The sequence below is a fragment of the Chamaea fasciata genome, unplaced genomic scaffold (genome assembly GCF_029207755.1).
Source record: "Chamaea fasciata isolate MVZ Bird 193981 ecotype frontalis unplaced genomic scaffold, bChaFas1.0.hap1 SCAF_38, whole genome shotgun sequence".
Taxonomy (NCBI): domain Eukaryota; kingdom Metazoa; phylum Chordata; class Aves; order Passeriformes; family Sylviidae; genus Chamaea; species Chamaea fasciata.
The window spans coordinates 1,642,645-1,666,575 of record NW_027094123.1 but is presented as its reverse complement, the minus strand read 5'-3'; the positions used below and the strand labels follow the sequence as shown (position 1 = coordinate 1,666,575).

Below are 23,931 nucleotides of genomic sequence, written 5' to 3'. Positions count from 1 at the left end.
TATAGGAATATTTCTGTATGTATCTTTGTATATTTATAAATGTATGCTACATATATATGTGTCTGTATATATGCATACATCTTTGTAATAACATATGTATGTATGGATGTAAGTATATGTATATGTAAGTATGCTGTTCTATGTGTGTTTTAATTCTATTTCCTATGAATACAGTTGTGTAGGTATTTCTATTCAAGCAGTTGGAGTTATATGGCTCTTTAAATAGGTATATTGGTATTCCTAGAAGTAAATATATCCAGTTTTCTATTTACATCTGTGTATTGACTTCTGTATTTTGAGGTGGGTGTATCTGGGTGTATCTTTCTATTTAAACATGTATGGAGATGTATAGTTGTGTCATTGTATCGACTGAGATCTTTGTAGACGACGGTTTAGATAGAAATACTGATATTTTTGTATTCCTAGATGGGCTTTAGGCTTGCAGTAATATGTAATAAATTAAGTTGCTAAACACCTAATTGATCTTTGTGTCTAGTGACTTGTTGTAGATGTTGGCAATAAATTAAGTTTTCTTAACTGAAGTGGATATTTCTATATTTTTACATAGCATTGTAAAAATCTAATAAATTCCTTTTTTTAAGACTCAAATTGACATCGGCATAGTTCTGTATTGTCAGCGCAGGTGTAGCAATTTGTAATAAATGACATTTTCCATGTGAAATCAATTCTGGTGTATTTGTCGATCAGCAGCGCAGCTGTAGGAATCTGCAAGAAATTACAATTGTCAACTGCGATGGGTGTTTTGTGATTTGTGCTGTCCAGAGCAATGAGCAGTTTTATATACTGGAGGATTTTGGCCATGGAAATCTCCATCCGTGCCCAGCACATGCCCCACTTGCACTCAGGCTGGGCAAGGCAGGTGCAGATTTGGGATGGCAGCAGAGCCACACCTTGGCTGAGAACTCGCTGCAAAGGCTGCTGAGAAAACTCCGGGATTCCACGGAGCATCCAGCTCCAACCAGAGCCACCCAGAGAGGACAAATCCACTCACCATGCCACGGGCAGCTCTTCAGGAAGCGCTCCAAGTGTCCCTCTGAAGGTCATCCTGGAGCCCAGGAGCCAACAGGGATCCTGAGCCAGCTCCGCTGCCTTTGGCAGCACTTTGCAAACGAGCTGCAGCAAGGGGGAGGCCGCAGGGCTGTGAGTGCTGCAGGCTGGGGATGAAGGAAGGGCCATGGACACCTGTGCTGACATGCTCCAGAATCCACAAGGATTCTGGGGGAGAAATGGCAAGCAACAAGTTCCCACAGCCACGACAGTGATGGAAGCCCTTGCTGTGAAGTTCCCTGGAGGAACTCCCAGGGGAGTTGCTGCTATAAGAACTAGTACCAGAAGGCACAAATGTAGTAACACTAGGAGATGGCCTCTAGGACCCACAGGCAATAGCTTAGGGAAAGATCAACTCTAGATTTGATATATTCTATTGATTATGGCATATCAAAATATAGAATATGCAGCATTATATTTGATAAATTGCATCTATGATACACATAAATATGTACCATTGAGTGCAGTTTCATAAATATTTTCATTTCATATAGATCTGATATATTCTTCCCACTTGGGGGAGTGAAGATGTACTGCTGTTGAGAACCTTCTGCCCACACAGCAGTCAGCCCACAGGGCTGTGCGTGCACACCCACCCACCGTCCTTGCTCTTCTCGGCATCTTGGGGCTGCTGTTGGCACAGAACTGGCATGAACTGAACTCGACACACCTGTCCATGTCCAGCCTGTCACCAACGCTGATGTGGCAGGGCACAACACAGAGCTCTCAAATCACTCACATTATCATACATGCTTTCATTCCTGCTGGGGAATGGGGAACTTAGAAACACCAAAGACACAGAAAAGAGGTGGAAAAAGTTGGGATCTTTGGTACACTGCTGGTACCCTCATGTAGGAACATTTGTTGGGTTTTTTAAGGTGATAACTTTCCAAAAACTAGCAAAGCTGCTCAGCATCGGTCACCCAGTTGTGAATGGTTTTCTTGGCTTGGCAAAACTGCAGTGTTAACTGCGGACTCCGTCCTTGGTTCAAACCACCTGCCCTGACCTGCAGACAAAAGCACCAGCACCAGCAGAAGCTACATCAGCCACTTTTCTCAAAAAGCTCTCTTCAATATGCCAGAGGAAAGGAAAACATGTCAGACAGTGTGGACTAATGACAAGACTCTGAGCAACAGTTAAAAAGCCAAGGGCCGCAGCATTCTGGGACACCCCTCGTGCTCCAAGGCAGCCAGGCCGCCCTGGCTGCCCGGGACCCTGCGCTCCACGGGCTCTGCAGAGCTGCACAGCGGGGAGGCAGCCTCGGGCACCTCAGGCCCTGGGCACCAGTGGCCTTCTTGGTCTGGACGGCTGCCTCTGGGCAAATGCAGCCTGCTGGCCCTCTGCTCTTGGCCCTAGCCCGGCCTTGCAGGGCTAATCCTGCTCCCGCTCTGAAACGTGCTCAAGAGGGACTCATTTGTTTCCAGCTTTCCAGGGCATTGATTTGCACCACAAAATACTGAAGGACTAAGGCCTGAACAACAGGCCCTGAGCTAAATCTGCCCTCTGGATGACCCTTCCAACCAAACTTTCAATGGATCTGCTCCTTAACCAAGTGTTACTATCAATAGGATCTATGCATTCATTCATTGGTGAAACACGTCTTTACCTTTCAGCATGAAGAAACCAGACAAGGCCACATCTGGCCTTGCTTCCTCCTTGAGCCCTGGACAGGCTCAGGGAGAAAACCAAGAGGAGAAGGAAATCAGATCTCCTGCCCTAGAAGGTCTGTCAGATTGCTCGTTCACCACTGTCAAAGCTGGGCTACTCTCACAGTGCAGTCAGAAGCCTGGTGGCCAAGAAAGGGGGAGGCAGTGTAGGATTTCCTAGTTCCTCGCAGTGACTTTCCCGAGCTTTGCTGGGACAGCTTTCCCCACCTGATGAGTGGATCTGGATGAAGGATAAAGTAAAAAGGGTGTCTGCTGATGTATCTTTCTTAACCACTAGAGGCAACCTTTTGTACCAGTGATAAGGTGCATTGCTTACCTTCTTCTTTTCTGATTTGTCTTTGCACTCCTGCATGATAGTAAATGACACTGTTGCTTCAGCTGGTGTCTGTGTCTGTGTCTGTGACTCTCCCTGTTGCAGACAGGTAAAAAATGTTATTAAAGAAAGGTCTTATGGAATATGGATGAGGCCATGCTACCTTAGCTAAGCAGCTAGCAATAGCCTGCAAGCTCCCAGTTGAAAACTGTTTAGAGAAAGAGAAGTTTGTTCACACAACAGCCTATTCTTAGGGAGAAAAACAAGTGCATCTGCATAAATATTAGCTCTGTTCCATCAGAACCCACCAAGGAAAAATGGAAACAACCTGAAACTTAGCACATCCACACAAATGACCTTCTGACCAATAAATGAGGCAGTAAGGAAACTACCCGTCAACGGGTGTGGTGCATGAGGCCCCTGAAAACTGGACAAAAGAAGCGATGTGAATAAAGAATTGGCTTTATCTGCATGAAGGATATGGAGTCTCAGCTGATTCATTACAACATCTCCCCACCACCAAAACAAACACACAGCCAGTTGAGCACAAGACCTGCCTCTCTGCCAGCCCATTTCTTGGAAAACACCCCTGATTGCCATCTCTGCAAGTGCAATCCCCACTTTCCAACTACCTTTTCTGCAGCCAGGCGAGAAAAGTAGTCGCTCTCAGCTCCGGACACCTCCAGACACCAACTGCTTTCAGCAGTCACAAGCCTGAAATATCAACTTCCTTACTGAACCAGCCCACTGGGAGCTCACACAGGGAGGCCTTTTGTCCAAGGATACCCACACCAGAGCTCGAGGCTGGAGCAGTTTGAAATGCAACACCTCCAGAGTTTAAACCTCCCTTTATCAAATGAGAACATACCAACCTGCCCCAAAGGGAAAGGAAAGAGAAGCTCTTCTCCCACAACAGCAAGCTCTGTGCTTCCTTTGGTTCCAGTGGAGAGTGGAGGCCATGGTCTACTCCTCACTTTGGGAAGGAACCTTGGGAAATGGCCTGACCTGGGAGACCAGCAGAGGGAAGTTCCCCAAAAGGTATGGAAAAGGATCTCTGCAGGGAAAAAGAAAAAGAAAGAAAGAAAAAAAAAAAGGTTAATTGAAACTTTTCAAAAAGTTCTCAGACAGAAATTTCTGCCCCAACATGACAACCCCAAAGTCTCTGTGGTTTTTCAGGACACATCATTTTTGTCAGTCCCCCCAAGCACAATCAGCTCCCCAACAAGACTTCAAGACTAAAGGACAAACCTTCCCCCCTCACCTCTCCACACCAGCTCGAGGGAGTCTCTGTCCATTGCAAGATCTCCTTGGTCAGTCTGCATTGGCAAGAGCTGGCTGCAGGAGGCATTTGCATTGGAAATCTCCCCAGATGGGGGGAAAAACAGAAGAAGCGATTCCTGAGGAAAGAAAATGGCAACGTCATTTGGGAAGACAGCGGCGTGAGCTCCCTACAAGTGAAGGCCTTTCATCCCTTGCATAAAGCAACATCCATCCATGGGGCAGCACTAGCGTTTTGATGACAATGCTGACAAAATCACTGCCCCTTCCTGCTGCTGTTGCTGACAGCGAATCATGAGAAATGTTCCAACTCTGCAAAAAACAGGCAGAGATGGTGAGAAAAAAACAGTTAGTCTGCTGAAAAGGTGGCCAAAAGAATGCTTTCTAATGTCCCCTTTTCATCCTTTCCCCAGCCAAGACAAAGCAATGGCCTTTTCCTCCGTCACCGACGGTGACCCAGGCACAGGATGCAGCATGGGGACAGAGTCCACCACAGCTCCCAGAGCCCACCCTGCCCAGAGGCTTCCCGTGCCGAGCCGAACCGAGCCGAGCCGAGCCGAGCCGAGCCGAGCCGAACCGAGCCGAGCCGAGCCGAGCCGAGCCGAGCCGAGCCGAGCCGCGGCCGTTGGTCTCCGGTCGTTGTGGCCACAGTCGGCGATGGACGCCATGCCGGAGCTGCCGCTGCCCGCCGGGCTCAGCGCCGGCACCTTCCCCGCCAAGCTGTGGCGCCTGGCAAACAGCCCCCGCGTCCGCTCCGTGCGCTGGGACAGCCAGGCGCGGGGGCTGCTCATCGACCGCTCCCTCTTGGAGCGGGAGCTGCTCGGCCCGGGCGGCTCCCAGGGGCCGGCCCCGCACACCTTCCGGGCCACGCAGTTTCGCAGCTTCCTGCGCCAGCTGAACCGCTACGGCTTCCGCAAGGGGCCGGGCTGGGTTGGCGCAGCCGCGCCGGGCGATGCCGGCGCCTGGCTCCACTACAGGAACCCCTGGTTTCGCCGCGACCGCCCCGACCTCCTGCTCCGCATCAGGCGCCGCAGCGCGGCCAACAGGCAGCGGCCGGCGGCGGGGCGGGAGGGGCGCAGGCGCCCGCCCTGCGGCTTCAAGCCGCTGCCCAGGGAGCGGCCGCCGCTGCCGCCCGGGCGCCCGCCCCGCGGCTTCCTTCTGCTGCACAGGGAGCGGGTGCTGCCGGACGGCCGGGAGCTGCGCTGTCCCCGGCCCGGCCGCTTCCAGCAGCCGCCCAGGGAACGGCCGCCGCTCGCCTGGCGCCCGCCCTGCGGCTTCCACCTGCTGCACAGGGAGCGGCCGGGGCCGGCCCGGCGGGAGGGGCCGAGCCGCTTCCAGGAGCTCTATGGGCAGCGGCCACTGCCCGCCCCGCGGGAGGTGCTGCGGATCCCGCCCTGCCACTTCCTCGGCTTCCACGGGGAGCGGCTGTGGCTGCACGGACAGGAGGGGGCCCCCAGCCGCTTCCTGGAGCTCTACGGGGGGCAGCTGCCCCCGCTCGACCGGGAGGTGCTCAGGATCCAGCCCTGCAGCTTCCAGCAGCTCCCCAGGGAGCAGCAGCCCCCAGCCTCCAACCCGCCAGGTAAGAAAAGAACTTTTGGCTGTTAGTGCCTCTTTGGTATTTGGTTGGTTTGTTTTCATTGTTTTCTCCTCTGTGCAGATCTTCAGGGCCGTGCTGAGGATCCCGTCTGAGCAGGGATGACGTCACAAAGCCTTTTCCACCTGCCGCCATCACCTGGCCGTGGTCTCCCTGTTCCTCAGCACGGTCATGTTTGCTCACCTGAAGCCCCCCTCCATCTCCTCCCCATCCCCGGATCTGGCCCTGTCAGTTCTGTTCTCGCTGGTGCCTCCAGCCGTGAACCCCCTCATCTGCAGCCTGAGGAAGCAGGAGCTCGAGGCTGCAGTGTGGAAGACTGATGGCTGGATGGTTTTACAAACATTAAACTGCTGGCCAGTTTCTCAAAATCACTTGTCATAAAAGTCATTTTTGATACCTCTTGTTGCTTTACTTTGGAGGTTCTTTTCCTTTGTTTTACTTTTGTAATATTGTCCACAAAGCAGTGTCACTGTTTGTGCCATTTCTCATTTTGTTTCTCTCCACCTTCCCTGTGGCCACAGACTGTGTCAATGAGGGGCTGCACTCCTGGTGGCTTTAAAGGAACCCAAGGATCTGGCAGGCAAGTTTTCTGCAGAGATCCCCCTTTGGTTCTCTTCTCTGGATGAGAGCTGGGGGCAGATCAGTGCTGGCACAGCAGCTGTGCCCAGGAGCAGCAGCCCTTGGTGTTGGCAGCGCTGCTCCCGTGGCCCTGCCCCGCTGCCCTCCTGGCCCTGGTGTTGCTGTAGGGCCGGAGTGCTCTCGGCGCCGGGCACAGGGCTGGGGCTGGCAGTGCCGGGGCTGCAGCAGGGACAGGCCATGGGCTCCGCTGGGGCAGCGCTGACGCCTCAGGGCAGGGCCTCGCTGCTCCAGGCTCCTTGCCCAGGCTCTCTCCAGAACACGCCCAGGCCCAATGCTGTGCACGGAAAAGCCCCGTGAGCAGCCCCAGGGTGGCCGTGGGCAGGCTGGGGGCAAACAGCCCGGCTGGGGCTCTGCAGGGTCCCTGGGGGAGACGGGAAGGAGCAGCAGAGCAGGGGCTGATCCATCCCCACTGTGCTGGACACCCCCGGGCAGCGTCCCAGAGCGTCCTCATGCACCTGCCAACAACATCCCCCCTCTGCAGCCCTGGCCTCTCTCCCAGCTCACACGGGGGCCGCATCCTTGCAGGCACAGACACGGCAGCTCTGGCTCAGGAGCCCCTGTTTGCAGTGCCCAGAGCAGGCCTGAGCACCCCCATGGTGTTGGTGTGGGGAGATGAACCTGAGGGAGCACAAATGCCATCAGCCCCTGGGGCCAGGAAGGGCTGGGGGACAGGAGGGAAACCACTCAGTTCTGTCGTGGCCTCTGAAGTCAGCCAGAAAGTTTGTTCCCATCAGCTGGGAGTTTCCTGTGCCACTGCTGACTTATTAAAATATGGATATTGATCTACTATCGATACCCAACTGTGACAGACAGAAGACTCTAACAGTTTAGAGTTAGAAAGTACATGTTTAATGCAACGCCAGGCAGTTGTGTGCGATCACTCCCTAAAATGCACTGCCAAGTTACAAAATCTCTTTCTTTTCAAAAGTGTTGACTATCCAAAATACTAATACATATTTATAGCACTAAAACCTCCCATTCTCTGCTTCATATTATAATTAGCTAAAAAGCTATTAAGCGTGTGTAGTTTGTTCTTTGAATTGGGTCAGTGGTCCTTTATATGGGGAGGGGGCGTAAAAAAAGGAAGTAAGTGGAGTCTTCCTCATTGTAAACTTTCAACCTTTTCAATGGATATCAAGATAAATGATAACTGGTCAAACTCCTGTTTCCTTTCTCCATGACTGTTGAATGGGTTTTAGGATGCTCGAGGATTTACAATTGTCTGTGTTCCTAAATCTATTTATCAGTTTCTTCTGTTTCTCATTATAAACACAGCTAAACAAAAACAAAAATGACAAGCAATTAGTTATTTAGATCCAGGATCGTTATCCTTGATCGGAATCCTTTCATCTAACCATTAACTTCTAATTCTTTCCAGCACAGCTTATCTATCTACCTACTTGAACTAATTCTGGCAAAGCTTATCTTTAGCTAAAACATGAACTTTTCTCAAATCCTTACCTCCTTTGAAATTCATCTCTCAGCTCTCCCTTGATTTCCCCGTGGTCTGTTGCAATTCATTGGGAGATCTTTTTTCCTAGAGTTACGGAGAAATATTTCAAAGGGCTTCTAATAAACGCACATTCCTATTTTCAAGGGTGTATTTTTCTCTTGAGAGCAGAGGTGATTGCAGCATTCCGTGACTCATATTGACCCAGGGACTCTCCTAAGCAGGCAGGTCTGGCCTGCTCAGAGAAGCTGTGCCTTGAGCTCTGACCCAGTGGACAACCTTGCTCCACATTCCCCAACTCCATCCTGCCTCTCCTCGCTCACGTGGGACCTGCTTTGCTCGGAGAACTGGGTGCACTCAGGCAACGAGGGGTTTCCTTTCTTTTATTTTAGCAATCTAAAACCCCTGAGCTTCCCCATGGAAAACAGACAATCTCCTTGTAATGGATACATAGTATTAAATTCGTGGATTAAAATTGTGTGTATTAAAACTTTGCAGTGGAATGTAAAAAACCCCTGAATTCCTGGAAAGAGTTCCAGGGCATCTCTTCGCATACCACAGTCTTTTCACAGTCCAAAGGTGTTACCTCGACATCTGCCAGAGAGGTAACCGGGAAACGGCCCATTAAGCATGGGCTGACCACATCTTCACAGCTCATCAGGAGATCCGATACCAATCTGGGCAGAAACCTTCTGACAGAAGATTCGGAGACTTTTCATTCAGACATCTTCTCAATTTCTCAGGAAACTCTTTCAGATATCCCTTGCGGACACCAGACATTTCAATGATTATGTTATGTACATGATGTCATGTTCTTCGGGTTCTTTGTTACCGTCTTGTTTTCGCCTCAGGGTAGAAAAATGGTATAAAACACCTCCCCTGAGACCCCGAATTTGTGGGCAGTACTCCGGAGAAGCACCCTTTGCTGCTCCCGGGTTGTCCACCCAACATTCGATCGATGTTGTCCTGATTTATCGTGGCGTTTCCCGAAATTGCTTTTCAAATTTGTTAAATAAATCTTTGATTTTGGAAATTGGCTCTGATCATTTATAACATCCTCAGGTGTGTGCCAAGCCCAAGGTGCCACCAAGGAAGTTCCCCTTTCCCAAGGCAGAACCATGCAAGGAATGTTTTAGACACACAGGAAGTTCTAAAATAAACACAAATCCAGAGCCTGGGCTCTCTCACTGTTCCCGGCTCCTGCACAGTCCCTCTCTCAGTCCCTTGGCCCCCCGGAATCCCCTCTGGGGCTCAGAGAACAGCTTAGTACTGTTTTCGTTTGTTATTAATGCTGTAGTTGTTTGGTGGGGGTTTTTTTGTGTTTGCTTGCTTTGTAATACATACTAGTAAAGAACTGCTATTTCTATTACCCAAATCTTTGCCTAAGAGCCTCTGATTTTAAATTTATAATTGAAAAAGAAAAAAAAAGGGGTGAAGGGGGGGTTTACACTCTCGATCCCAAAGGAAACTACAGTTGTTGTTTTTTTTTATTACCTAGCAAATACCTGTTTTCCCAAACCAGGACAGACTGTGAGATTTTTTTTTCCTGGGTTCATTTCTTGCTTTAGGAAGCACTGCCTTTTTAACAATATTTGCAAAAGAGGTTCAGGGATACACTGAAACACACTCTAAAATACTACAGAGATAAGCAGGGATCCACCATCCCTGTGCCCTGGATTCCTATCCCTCATTCCCACTCCTGGAAATGCTTTTCATAACAATAAAACATGTTGAACTTTTTTTTGTACTTGCTGACACCACTGCTAAATCCCAATAAGAAATAAAAGATTTGCAGCTTGCTTGGATTTACATCCAAAAGAAACAAAAGGCACAAGACTGGGAAAGGGTGAAAAGTCCTCCACAAAAGCAGTCATGCTTTGCAATGTCCAAATGAAGGAAGACACACAAATATTTTCAGGAAGTCCGAATGTAGAATGGAAACACTTGGAGATGGGCAAAAATAATAGAAAAGTGAGCAACCTGAAACTCCTGGCATGCCCAGAGACCTCCTGACACCACGCCAGCCTTAAAACAGAGCTACTGCTGCTCACAGAATAACCATTCGAGGGAGGCTATTTTGAATTATTTCACACAATTTCAGTTTCCAAAGGGGCTATAAAGCACTATTAGTAGTCATCTGTACTACAATCATTGACCTTAACTTTAATTATTATTAATGCAAAAATATTTATGAACCAAAGCTATTCCCTTCCATTTCTCTGTCCCTTTCAAAGCTGCTAAGAGCTGGATAACTAAGCGAAGGAGTGCCCTCTGGGAAGTCAGCGGTGATTGCCTCATCCTCAAACGGGAAATTGGAAATTCAGAGTAGGGCAAGAAGCTTAACTCCAGCTATTGAACAGCTGCCATAAAAGAAAGAGTTACGTAGACAAGGGCACTTGTGTGGAGAAGAGGCAGCTGAAGAAAAGGTAAAAACCAGACAGCTGTGAATGCAGGCACTGGACAGAAAGCAATTATTCTTTTTTAGAAGAATATGGAAACATCTAACTTCCAGAGCCAAAAGACTAGACTGGAAATCTCCTTAACTGGATTTAGCACACGCTTGCAGCTTCATTGTGTTCAGAGGAACACTCACCGTAAAGGTAAAATCCCCAGGAAGCCACACACAGCACACTGTGGAACAAGCAATTTCCTCTTAACCCATTTTAGTTCCTTCACCAAGACCCAAAACCAGAAGAATGCCAGCAAAGTGGATTTTTCCCCTGATATACCTAATCTTTCTATCAATTAAATGTATTCCCAAATCTTTTCATGGATGGGTTTTAATTATTACTTCTACCACTTAAAAAAATAGTCTCAATAATTTCCTTAAAAATCGCTGAAGCAAGGCACCGTTCAAATAAAGGATACAATTAAATGGGGCTATTGATAAAAATTTTCTCCATATTCAGAATTTTCTCTGTGATTTACATGCATTAGCAAAAGCAGTATCAACTCTTCCCTGCCAGAGTAGTTGAGCATCTTCCTGCTACTAATTCAGCACACTTATTTCAGCCATTACCCAGGGAATGCAGTGATTAGGCAGCTTTCCAGTAAACAGTCCTTAAAATAGTTCATAAAAATTCCATTTAGAAAAAGGTTGGTTTCCTGCTCGAGAATTTGAAAAGATATTGCAATTACTGCTTAGGGATATATTTCAAGTCCGCCAAGTGAGTTAAATTCCATTTCCACACACGCTATCATAGTGTTTGCAGGTTAAAATGCCATAAAGTAGTTCTTACGTACTGATAAGATGCAATTAATTTGGGTGCTGCTTTTTTAGAAACACACACTTAGAAAATCCTAAAAACTTGCAATGAAAAAAGTGAAAATACCCATAAAACAGGCCACAAAAGGCAGATTCTCAGGTAGAAATCTAGTGGCATTGTCTGAATCACAACTTGCCCAGATAAAAAACTGTTCCTAGTAATGGAGAGAAAACAGCATCACAATCTATATATTCTTTTGACATCCCGCCTGAGGTAAGACCCCTAGTTCAAAGGTCCCAGAATAACCAGAAACAGTCAGTTTTACGGGTTACAAGGAAATGAAAGAAATACTCAAATTTTGGCACAGTAATTCCTAAACTTAGAGCATCAGTTTGTTATCCATAAATGGAAAACATTTAGCTTGTTTTAACAACTTCCTAAAACAACCAAGATTCAATTGCAACATTTATTATCTAAAAGTGTTCTGGTCAAAATAAAAATGAAACTCAAAATTATGAACCCTTTTGATGATAATAGCTGATACTTATTAAGCAATTAACTCTTGCTCTCTCCTGTTTTTATTTCCTCAAGAAAGCAACATAAACTAAAACAATGTAATCTCATGTGTTCAGGCTCCATATTTGTTGTTTTGAGAAAAGGCTTTATAACAGCTTCATTGAAGGCTCTTTAAGAAACTAAATCTTTCTGGTTTAATAGAGTGACAAGGTGTATATGAGGGCATCAAATGAAAAGGGAAATGAGCTGTCACAATAAAGTACTACTGAAAGCCTTAGCACAAACTGCATGACAAGCTAAAAGAAAAAGAATTATTTTGTTCCTTTTGCTTTAACCAAAGTCCCAACACTTAGGACCTGCAAACCACTGCCATTTTAGAGTCAATCTGTATTTTAAGTGGATGTAACTAGCCCTAGCAAACGTAGCAAAACTTGAAATGTTCTCAAATTGGTCTTAGCATGTGCACTAATCCATCCACACCACATCAGATGTATCTTGTAGTTGATAATATTTTACATGCTTACAATAATTACTGTAATTCAGAACCTTGACACCCATTTTCCTAAGATAAATCAACGTAACAAAATTTATTCAACCTCCCTTTTCTTCTAAGGGTAAATGCAAAGCAGTTTGAAGCTCACTGTAGGTTGAAATTTTAATCCAAGGGCTGATGGTCTGCAACATGATTACAGTCTTTCCAATGTCAAAAGCTAACAGAGAAGTGGAGTCTATTTCAAATGACTGGCTCTAAACATCTCATAATTACATTAGATAAATTACACTTCACACATAATTACAACAAGTTTTTGCATCATTAGGCACCGGTCTGAAATACTTGGCAGTTTCACAGTGAAACACTATTCCTGTTGATGCATTTGGATGAGGTCCTTACCCTTCTACCATCACAGTCAGGGATCTGCCACTGGCATAAAATTCCAGATGGAAAATGCCAGCAATCCTAACTACTTCACAAAACAACAGGTAAGGAGGCAAATTGATTAATATGCTGTTCTTATCCCCTTTCAACTGACAGAAGTTTTGCATGCTTAAAAAAAACAAACCGGTTTTTCCATGACATCATTTGGCTTGAATACTAATGCTTTTCCTTAATGCAGCTACATGCACATGGATGTACAACTTCTCTTTTCACAGAAGCAACACCCAACTTTACATGTTTTTCTTTACTCTGTTTCCCCTGATTATAATCCTAAGATCCTTTCTGATTTTTATGCCATTTCCCTGTCTTAATTCTTCAGTGTTGTTAAATGAAGTGCCCCTCTCCATTCTGTGAAGATAGAGTGATTTACAGCAGCTGAAAATCAGGGGATTGTCCAGTAATTGCAGCTTTTTTCAGTAAAGTAGTAGTACTGGATTCATTAACAGTGTTTGGATTCATTAACAATTAAAGTTTATTTCACTGAACAACAAGTACAAAGCTGGGTCAAGCTCCCTTGTTAGGCTTTGACACTTCCTTCAGGAAGACTACAATTCAACCCAGGGTTTCATTTTCTGTTTGGCTGCTTGTAAAATAGAAGGCATCTTGGAAATGATACTTCTATTTAGGGCTCTTACTATGGACCTTACAGGCACTGTAAATGTGGAGTGGCTTTGTCTTAAACAGCCTAATCCTGCCCATTCCACAGAACAGACATTTGGAGTACAACGACGATGGGAGCATGAAAACGCAGCATTAACAACTTCTTCATTGCAAAGAGTAAGCACAATCCAAGTCTGGCTATTTCCTTGGTAAGACCATAAGAAATGAGGCAGGGAAAGTGAATGTTTTGGGCTTGCAACCCATTTTCCTTGAGCTGGGACATCTGCTGATTGCAAGGGGTTTCAGTTTGGAACTGAAGGCATGCTATTTACACCGCTGCCATTAGACAGATTCTATCTGACACCCTACTTCAAAATTAAAACAGCAGGCAAGTGGGTAAATAGGAGCAAAAATTGAAATTTTCAGTACTTGCTCACACCTTATTTTCAGATATTCTCCAAAATAGGGAGCAGCACCAGTGAAAAGCACGTTTGCATCAACAGGGCCTGGATGGACTATCCCAGGTGATACAACCACTAACCCACAGATGACGTGAGAGGTTTCACAGCACAGTGTTTAAAATTCAAGCAGCAGAAGCCCTTCCACCAGAATTTCACCCTGCTTTGGGAACAGATCTTCTGTCTGTATCATTAATTTCTTTGTTTTCCAATTGAGTTGCCGTGCAGCAAGTATTGCATCATCACCAAAGAAACAGAGCTGGAGCACAAAGCAGCTCAGCTGAGTGAACTTGCAGCTCAAACCATCAGAAACACCAAGAAAAAAAAAGGCTGGGCCAGCTTTCTCAGCAGCCTGCTTGTGGCACTCAGACCTGAAATTACTCACTGCAAGTGTTCTCTCTAGGGTCTGACAGGACTGACATATATTGGAAAATATATAACAAAATGATGAGGCAGCTTCAAAGAGTGACTCACAGAAAACCGGTGCTGGAGCACTCAGAATTCATAAGGGACTTTAACCACAGTCACAACCCTCAGTTGTTTGGTTTGCCTCCTTTATTCCTTTACTCTTGGGCTTTTCTTCCAGCTTTCTATCAACTGTGATATAAAACCATACTAATTAATCCAAATAAGCACATGTGCTATGTATTTCTTTCAAGATGGGATAACTACATACTCATCATTCCTGAAAACAAGCCCACAGTAACCAAAACCGGTCAAAGCAACACTGTTGTTATAAATTATAGCCCACAGCCATGGGTGTTCCTTGATGGAAGAAGAAGAAATATCAACCCAACCTCCTGGTCTGCTATGAGAACACTTGTTATAGATCATGTTTTTCCAGTGTTCTATTTCAACTGCATAGATCAGTATCCAATAGAGAGCTCCTTAAGTCACAGACAAACCCACAAAAACTGCTTAAGACCAACATTCCACAAAAACATGACAAAAAAATTCAAAGCAACCTTAGAGTAGAGAAAATGCGGATTTAATAGGAGCTTAACATTAAGAATCCCATCCTCAAAATAATGCAAATTGATTTTAAAGTGGATTTAGGTTTTTAAATGTTAAGAGCATAAAATTGAAGAATTAATTGAATTTACTGTCGGTTCAACATTGCTAATGTAAATGATAGATAACTGTATCGGGTCATTCTTGACTAAATGAAGCGCTATCTACCATTATTACATGACTAAAGGCTTTAAAAAACTCTGTTGTTAAATGCAATCAACTTTAAATTAAACTATGTGCATTCAGTCAGTGTCTTAAGCAATGATGAGGCAGAGATGCCTTAAGGTGGTAGTAGGGATTTAGACCTCCACAACTTCTGATGTAAAATTTAAATAAGTTAGAATTTGAAAAAGCAAATTAACCTGTACTGCATTTTGCCCACAAAGCTCTTCCTTCCATTTTGATTTACCACTGGTCTCCACTCATTAGATCAAAGCTCACAAAGTATTTTTGAGACCAACCAGCACTTTCAGCCCAATTGAAAAGTCACTGAAGGCAATGAAAATTACTTCTGTCAGCTTCAGTAAGGCCTTCTACAATCTCAGTACTCAGTAGCTACAAGGAGTAGGACTGAGAGGGTCTGACCAACTTTGCTGAGGATATCACTTGGCAATCAAACATCATTGGAAAAAATCAGAGATTATTATTTATATTGCTTCAGCACAGCCACTGCTGTTCTGAGATTACCTGCAGCACAATGGAAAAAGCAAAAAAAAGGATGTGAAAATACATATACCGACACCTGACTTATACACATCAGTATTCACAAATTAAAAGAGCCTGTGATGACTTCTCCAAACTGTCACTGGGGAATGACAAGCAACAGTCATTTCAGCCAAACTGGTACTCACATATCCTCTTGGCTGTGGGAACTCTGGGTCACACCCATTTCTTTTACCATTTTTTCCTGCAATGTAACTGAAAGTGACATTGACATTTGTGCCTTGGAAAAGTTACTGTTATCCTCCTTGTTGACAGGATTATTCTACTGCCTGATGTTTTGTTTATTTTCTAAGCAATTGCCAAGAATACTGTCTGTGCCTGTCATCAGTCTACATGTTGACTGGTACCTACGCATCACACTGGAAGATCAGAATCCTTAAAAGACACTTTCCTTCTCAACTCTTGAAAAGACATTCACAACACCTCCAGTAGAATCTGAAGATGCCAGCTATTAGGAGACAGAATTGACCACAATTTAGTCAAAGTGCACCATCACACCTCCTACTAAGAAGATTTTAAGAACTGGAAGGTCTGTTCTTGTGGGAAATCCGTGGCGGGAGAAATGTGGCACTCAATATGAGTGATCGGCAAATCTCGTTTATTGATAATTCATACAATGCTTTTATAATAACACTAATAAGCTCATGCATATTTCAAAAGTTAAGCTCAGGATTGGTGCTCAGACTAAAAGTCAGCTACGCCTCTTTCTACATTTCTTTGTGGTTACATAGTTTGAGTAAGTTTTTGTTTTACCGTGCTTCTCCCTCATATCTTTCAGCTACAAGGTCTTGTTATCGTATCCCAGCTGTGCTCAAGGACATGCGAAGCTTGCTGCCTTGCTGGTTCTCATGAGAGTGCCTGTGTGCTCAGCAAAGCTCCCTCATGTCTACGTGACCTTTTGCAGCTAGCCAGTTATCAATCACACTCTCCAGACAGAAACTTTCTCCCTCAGAAATGCCCACGATGAAGGAGAAAGGCATGCGTGGCATTGTGTTTGTTTCCAGCTGTCATCACTGCGTAGCCCTAATCTTGGCATTCAGGTGGCCTGAGACGCTCTGAAGATGGTGTATTTAAACGATTATAACTCAACAACATTGTTTTCAGTCTTATTCTCATAACTGAAGTCTCCTTTATGTGTTACTGCACACTGGCTTACTTGAGACAAGCAACCAGGTTATCTGGGTGGGTTGGTTTTGTTTTTGGCTTGTTTGGTTTGGTTTTTTTTGTCAGAACCTTAAACTGTAGGTCTCTGGCAAGTCTTGTTCCGTTCTGCAAGCAAAACATGCTTTGTGCAAAAAAAAATAGGAGCAGGAGTCTGCCAGCTCCAGCTAGGAAGTAGTGAGCCTGGGTTCAGGGAAGTATTGGATCTCTTGGTTCATTTTAGGAGATAATGTCAAATCATTGTGGGGAAGGGTTAATCTTAAGAGTTACTAAACAAAGCAAGGCCTGACACACTTGCATCTATTACAAACAGGAATGACAGCACTGAGTTTGGTGGGTCTGTTTATCAGAAGGTTACTAATAAGGTTGAGACATCAGTCAATCTTGCATGGACTGCTGGCAGTAACAACACACGTTTTGGTATTGCTGGAAAGTACCAAATGGATGAGAAGACTTCCGTTGTGGTAAGAATTTTGTTACAGAAATGAGTATTTCAAGCTCCCCTAAATACTGAAAAATTTGTAATGAAGCAGTTGCTTGAACTAGTTACTGAGGAAGTATGGTAGATTGCGAACTGTGGCTTCTGTTGTGGTACAAATTTAAACTGGGACCTCACACATCGTACTTGTGAACTTATGGAGGAAAAGAAATCTTAAATATAATTTTGTCCATAGTGAAATAGTCTGACTAGTGTGCTTGGAATAGCATGCTACTGTGCTGAAAAATGTCTTTTAAAAGACAATGAAAGTGTCCTTTGAATTCTTAAATCCATAATGTAAAACCATATTATAATTACAATGGTGGAAGTTTACCTGAGCTTACAGCCTTCTCCTAACAGTAAGTTAACCATTGAAAGTTAGCTGACGTGTGTGTTTTAAGACCAAGAACTGAAGTAGCAAGCATTTATGTTTCAAAACAACAATTAGTTCCAGGACCACTGAACCAAAATTGAAAATGAGAAATACTGTTGTTAAGAGCTCAAAACTTAGTAATGCAAAAAGGGGATTGCATATTCATGTATTTCTTGCTCATTAGAAGAAAAAAGAAAATCACTCCTGAGTGATGTGAACAAGACAGGCTCTGAGGGACTGCAGTAAGTAGCTCTTTAAAAGATATAAAGACATAATAGAGGAGGCAGTGAAAAACAGCATGGCATTCTGTGAAGGCAGAATTCGCACCATTTGCTTAAGCTGAAAACTCCTGAGAAAAGGAAAAGATTGGAACATGCTTCTAAGAGAGGTTGGTCTCCAAGTAGCTCAAGAGTGTTAATGCATAGGCCACCTTCTCAGGGGACTGAGATTCTTCTGTATGAATACTTACACAGTTTATAAATACTGTGATTTTTTTTTTATAGGCTAAAGTGAACAATGCCAGCCTCATTGGAATTGGTTACACTCATGCCCTTCGACCTGGTATGCAGTTCTCACTGGTAGCAGCAAATGGTGTTAAGTACTACACTATGGTTTAATTCACTGTCATCTTAAGAACAGACTAGATGAACAAAGGAGCTAGAAGTCTACGCAGACTCAGAGAACTAAAGGATGTCTATGGATGCAAGTTCCTGTGGCAACTAAGCCACATTAGTGAGGTCAAGGACCTGAGGAAGAGCACTGTACTGGGATGTCAGTGCATGATGGTTCTCGTGACTTGCTTTTGTAGGTGTAAAGCTGACCCTCTCAGGCTTGATTGATGGCAAGAATTTCAGTGCTGGAGGTCACAAAATTGGGCTGGGATTTGAGCTGGAAGCCTAACACAGCTTTAAGTAAAACAACTGGTGGTGCTCTGGAAGATGAAGGAAAAGTGTACCCGGTGCATTTCAGCCTTAATATTACTCGGAAATTTGAAGAAGTGTGAACTTTCTACTCTGCCCAAGAATGACTTTAACCCAATGCTGAAGTCCAGAGTGTGCCAGCACAACAAAGGAAGACACTTGAAGGCATCCATGGAAGTTGTGATGTTTGTGCCACATTTCAGTTTCCTGTATTTTAAATCTGTTCCAAAAAAACCAAAAGAAAATCCAACCTCTCCCTATTATTGTATTGCATTTTGCATGTCCTATACTTCACAGCCTTTTATAAAAGGAGGTCTCTGTGTTGTAGTGGAAATTTGGGGTTAGAACAGAATGAAATAAATTGGTCACAGTCAGAACACAAGGTTGGTGTGTGTTGACTCTCACCAAGGTTCCATCCAGCTGGGTTTTTTGGTCTTTTTTTCATCTTTTCATGCAACTTTAAGCATGGTTAATAGATAATCTGCAAATGCTTTGTTACACGATACCTGTACACTGAAGATTTCCTTCTTTGGTTTCCAGGCTAACATTCTTACACCTCTCACGTTTTAGAGACCTGCACAGTGAAAGCAGTTTTTTCCATTATAGTGTTATTGAGCGCATCAAAAAGAGCAAACCAAAAGTTTACATGTTTTAGATAATTTCGTTCCCATACAGGAAACAAGTATTAGGTAAGTACAACCATTACACTTAAAGAAAAAAAGTGCAAATCAGCAAAGTTAAGCAATTAAGTTCACAGTTCATTAGGAAGGTGACATCTACCAGTGACTGGGTATACCTTGTCCATTGTTCATTAGAAAGCCTAAAATGCAGCAAAACAGCCACAGGCGATGCCCAAGGGAAGACGTATCAGGACAGAGATCTGCTGTCTTAAGGCACAATTAAGAACATTCTCCAAGCAGTTAGAACAGGCATTCCCTAATGTATCTTTGTGAAAGTGTCTGAGAAGTGGATACTAAAAGCTAAGCCATATGTATCACATAAGCAGTTGGTGACAGTAGAAGGCAGCTGATATTCCCTTCTCAGAGGCAGCAGCTTTTCACAGTTGGCTTCCCAAAGCAGCATGGCTTCAGAGGCAACCAGAGTGATTCTACATCTGGATTTGTTCTGGATTGTTTGTTTCTTCTACCTGAAGCTGCAGCCAGCTCCAGTCTAGAGGCAAAAGAATAAATGAAATTCAACACCAGGCTACAGTTGAGCTTTTTCTAAAATAAAGGTAAAGTGTGTTAAGAGGTATAAAAAATTTACTGGGAACAAATTGGTCAATTTCATGATGAGCCACGTGACTGCTGTCAAGGAAACAACCTACTTGCACTCTCCAGTATTTTACTCTCTCTTCAATATTCTGCATTGTTAAATTAAGGATCCCTGACACCCGCTCATCCCAAATTTGTGTGCAGTTTTGCAGTAGTTTTGTACAACAGCCAAGTGCTTTGCCCCATCCTTTACTGTTTAGCGCAGCAAGTTCCCAGCATGTGGCTCCCAGTTTTGGCAAGCAGAATATGTCAGGCGCAGATTATGAGGGAACCGGTGCTTCCTATCTCTGTGCATCTCCTACTCTCCCCCCTGGCCATGAGTAAAATGCAGATTTCATTTAGCTGTGTTAGTGGTGGCAAAGTTGCACATTCAGAACTTCGAAGCCAGGCACTTCCTTAGTCCATTTACAGAAGAGTGAATACATTACCAAGAAACTCTGCTCTTGATCCTTCATTGTGTCATGCATCACATTTTCTAGTTGGCTACAAAGTTCCTGAGATTCCAGCAGCAGCTCCTCACTGAAAGGGGCAATTATTACACTATTAATTTCTGTGGCAGTTTAAAGAGATGCTGCCTCTATCATTAAGAAATACTTCTGGCAGATACGCTGCAGAACACTGAAGTTAGTCAGGTCATAGGCTTGTAATTCATACTGCAACTTGAAAAGTTGGTGGCAGCCCCTGATTTACCAAACGGGGGAAAGGAAATGTATTCCAAGATGGAATTGGGTTCTTATTAGGTGGAAACACTGCTGCTAGAGGAAAAGCTGAGAAGCCTATAAACTTAAGGATGGGGCAACAGGCAAAAAAACAAACCAAGGTCTTTCATTCCAAGTGGTAACCCAGTTCAATTAAGCAAGCCGGAACTACGCATGCAGCAGTCTCAATGACACAGCTCAGCTACTGTGACCTTACATGACAATACTTCATCAGTTCTTGCTGGCAGTGTACTTCCAAGTGAGCCCAACCATCTCAGATTAAAGGAAGAAAACCAAAAAACCACTTTTGTTACTGAGGCTGGGGGAAGTGAAGCCATGCATGATACCCAATTTTCATACGGAAGATCTGAAAGCCCCAGCAAGTCTTAACTACCAAGTAAACTAAGGCTGTTGACAATGCAAGCTGAACACAAAGTGTAAAATATGAGAAACCCTGTGTGCCATTATTGCACAAAGCAGGAAGCCTAGCTTTGTAGTGGTGGCATTAGCAGCCGAAGAACTCCAGACTTTGCCTCACCTTTTTCTTACAGATTCTGATAAATTGAATGTTCCAGAAGGGACTTGCAGCAGCAGTTGACCTGAGCTACCAAGACGGGATGTGTTCACGCTCTCTGGACTGCCAGTAACAGGACCACGCACTTTACTCTGAAGAAAACACAGAATATTCAGAGTGTAATTGTTCCCACTAGTTTTCAGCAGCCGGGAATATGAGACAACCTGGAACTTGGCTTTCATACTGATTCAAAAGAAAGAAAAGAACCATAGGATACACTCAATTTACTATTGTTTCAGTAGCCTGTGCTACAAACCATATTCTCAGGTTAAAGGGGAGTTCTTATTTTACTTACACAAGCAATTTTCAGCAAGTTCCACAGTTCCTTCTGTCGTTTCTCCTGAAGCCTAACAACTGTTTCCTCATCTTCACTCATCAGATTCATCACTTTCTCCACTCTGGGGAACAATTCCAATGCCTTCTGTTTTCAAACTACAGTTTTACTATTAAAAAAAATAAAAACTAATCAGATCACACATGGGCCACTGCAGTAGGAGAACAGTTCTGAAGTTAATTATTTTCTGTTAACACTGCAAGATCTCAAGAGTCATATGCAATGAGTTTTAAACCTTCTCTTGCTGGAAGAGAAAATACCTTCTCTCAACTCTGAATAAAATGTACAAAGCTCACCTGAGCTGAGCATAAATGACTCAAACTTTTTTTTCAGAGGTCTGGATTGCCTGTAGAAGCAGTCGTACTATTTCCTGGCTGTCACCGCCTGTCCTCTGATCCGGAATGAGAGCCAATATTACACAGAAAGGTCGGTTTATAGGACAGAGTGAGAAGATTCTTAACGGCTCATTTCCACTACTGCTTTAATCCTGAAACAGCCAAAGTTCAGGATATGCGAGTTTGAGTGGGATGAATTACACTGAATTTTAGCCACCTTCTTCAAAATTTAAAGAACTTGAAAAGGAGAGTTGGGACTGTATCAAAGGAACAGTTGTGTCTTTCATCCTTTCTACCCAGAAAGGTTGTTTGTTGCTTATGGCAACAGCCTGCTCTGAGAAGAGCTCCAGAGGAGTTTCGAGAACAGCTCACAAAGCACCAAGAAAGGAAGGCTGGCCTAGTGTGAAACTGACTCCCTGACTTCCCTCTCGAGAAAAGGCAATCCAGGAGAGCCCATGTGCTGTTAGTGTCTGGGCAGGCCTAGAAGTCAGATAGTTTTCTCAATGATCGTTACTACATCTCCAAAGTTACACACAAAGCAAGCTGACCTTGAGCTAAAGCGTCTTTTACCTCTTGGCTTCTCTCTGAGTCTTTGGTACAGCTCTCTGGCTTGTTCTTCTCTAGAAGAAAAAAGCAGGAAAGAAAAGGATTTCCAAAGAACCAAAACATGGAACAAATAGTTTGAGAACTCAAATCTTTTCTATACCTGTCTGCCATTTCAGAACAATGACAGATGAGTCAAAAAACATCTTTAGTGTTAAAGTGCTCCCAGTCCCCCACAATTTGGGTGGAAGAAACAGCCCTTTCACTGTCCTCTAGTGAGTAAGCTTAGCCAGAAACACTCCTGCATCTGAAGCTCAAGGTAGTTCAACTCACAAATCCTCCAGTGTTCCTCCTTGTTTACGACCTAGCGGGCTTCTCTGCAGGTCCACGATGTCTGTCTGCAGGGCCATCATCCTCTTCACTACCTGCTCCACATCATCTTCCTGAAAGCAGGGTAGAACATAAGCAACACAACAGTCTCATACCTAGAGACACTACCACTCACACTCACATTGGTTCTTCCTTTCTCATTCTTATTTCTAAACAAACCAACAAGATGCAAACAGCAGCCTTGGCCAAAGACAAACGAGTCGTTTCAATTCAAGGAAATTCCAAGACGTTTCTGGGGCTTCGCCAAGATCTCCCATTTCCCCCTAAGCCTTACAACAGAATGAGCTTCATGTAGTGCTAATAATGGACAAAAATTGTGCCACACAAACCAAGGCAATGTGAAATCTGACATCAGGGCAGATACAAGGGGCTTCTATTTAAGGCAGGGACAATGAAGCTAAAGGGGGAGGAGGGGAGAGATAACAAAAACAAACCTCTTTATGACTAGCAGTTAGATTTAGAAACATACCCACCCACAAAGTTCCACAGCTTGCTCCATCTCTTTCCAGGCAAACAGCAGCTTCTCAGAAGCTACAGGAATCAAAGAAGGGTGACTGGCTTTCTCAGGTTCACAGAGAAGGAGGCAGGTGTTTTTGTGAGGAGAAGAGTCATGAAAAGACCCGTTTGCCAGATGCTATACTCACTAACTCCAAACTCAATCTGCTCTTTATACTTTTCCAGGTCAATTTGGATGCTTGTTTTAAAGAAGTCCAGCTTTGCTTCCAGCTGCTGAGAAAGGGAGGCCATAGAATTCTTCATCTTCCAGAGGGCACTATTGTAACGCAACAGATTCATCCTGCAAGGACAAGAAGGTCCTATTAGCCTCTGAAAGTAGAAATCCACCAGGCTTTCATTTACATCCAAAACAGATACTTGAGATAGCGCTGAGGACAAATGCAGTTGTGCCAAAGGGCTAACTCTCCACTTTTCATGAATTGCATACAGCTCCAATCACAGGCTTCCCCATTCCAACAGGGTCCCATTTCTGTCTTCCCTTCCACCAGCGCACAAAGACAGAGATAAGTATTGTGGAGAAACGGCCACCGTACATGGCTGCTCGCTGCCCCTGCTGAAGCCGATTACAGTCCTCTTTCAGCATCCGCATCGTCTGCCAGATCTGACCCCACACTTCCCGCAACTGGAAAAAGTGGAGATTCTTCTTTGGATCCTGAACTGAAAACAAAGGAGGTGGGAGAAAGGGAAATGTACATATCAGCGTGAAGCAGGAATACTGTGTTATCACAAACCAGACCAAAACATTGCTCCTTTGAGGGGCATGTTACTGCCTGCAAAGCCTAGAGCTGGATAACCCCTGTGCAGCTCCCCTAGCATGTCAAAATCAAACACCTCCCTTTTTTAGTTATTCTGATAAACTGAATGAATGACAGTC

At 44.4% G+C, this 23,931-nt stretch overlaps 1 protein-coding gene across 1 annotated transcript; it reads right to left on the bottom strand.

Moving 5' to 3' along the window:
- Positions 1-21,390: 21,390 nt before the first annotated feature.
- LOC136303579 (inhibitor of nuclear factor kappa-B kinase subunit beta-like) lies at positions 21,391-23,329 on the bottom strand. Its single transcript, XM_066207209.1, has 5 exons — positions 23,186-23,329; positions 23,011-23,072; positions 22,485-22,594; positions 22,179-22,228; positions 21,391-21,664 (listed from the first exon to the last, which is right to left on the bottom strand). Exons 1-5 carry the CDS (start codon positions 23,298-23,300, stop codon positions 21,651-21,653), a joined length of 351 nt encoding a protein of 116 aa, XP_066063306.1. The 5' UTR covers positions 23,301-23,329; the 3' UTR covers positions 21,391-21,650.
- Between the last annotated feature and the right edge of the window lie 602 nt (positions 23,330-23,931).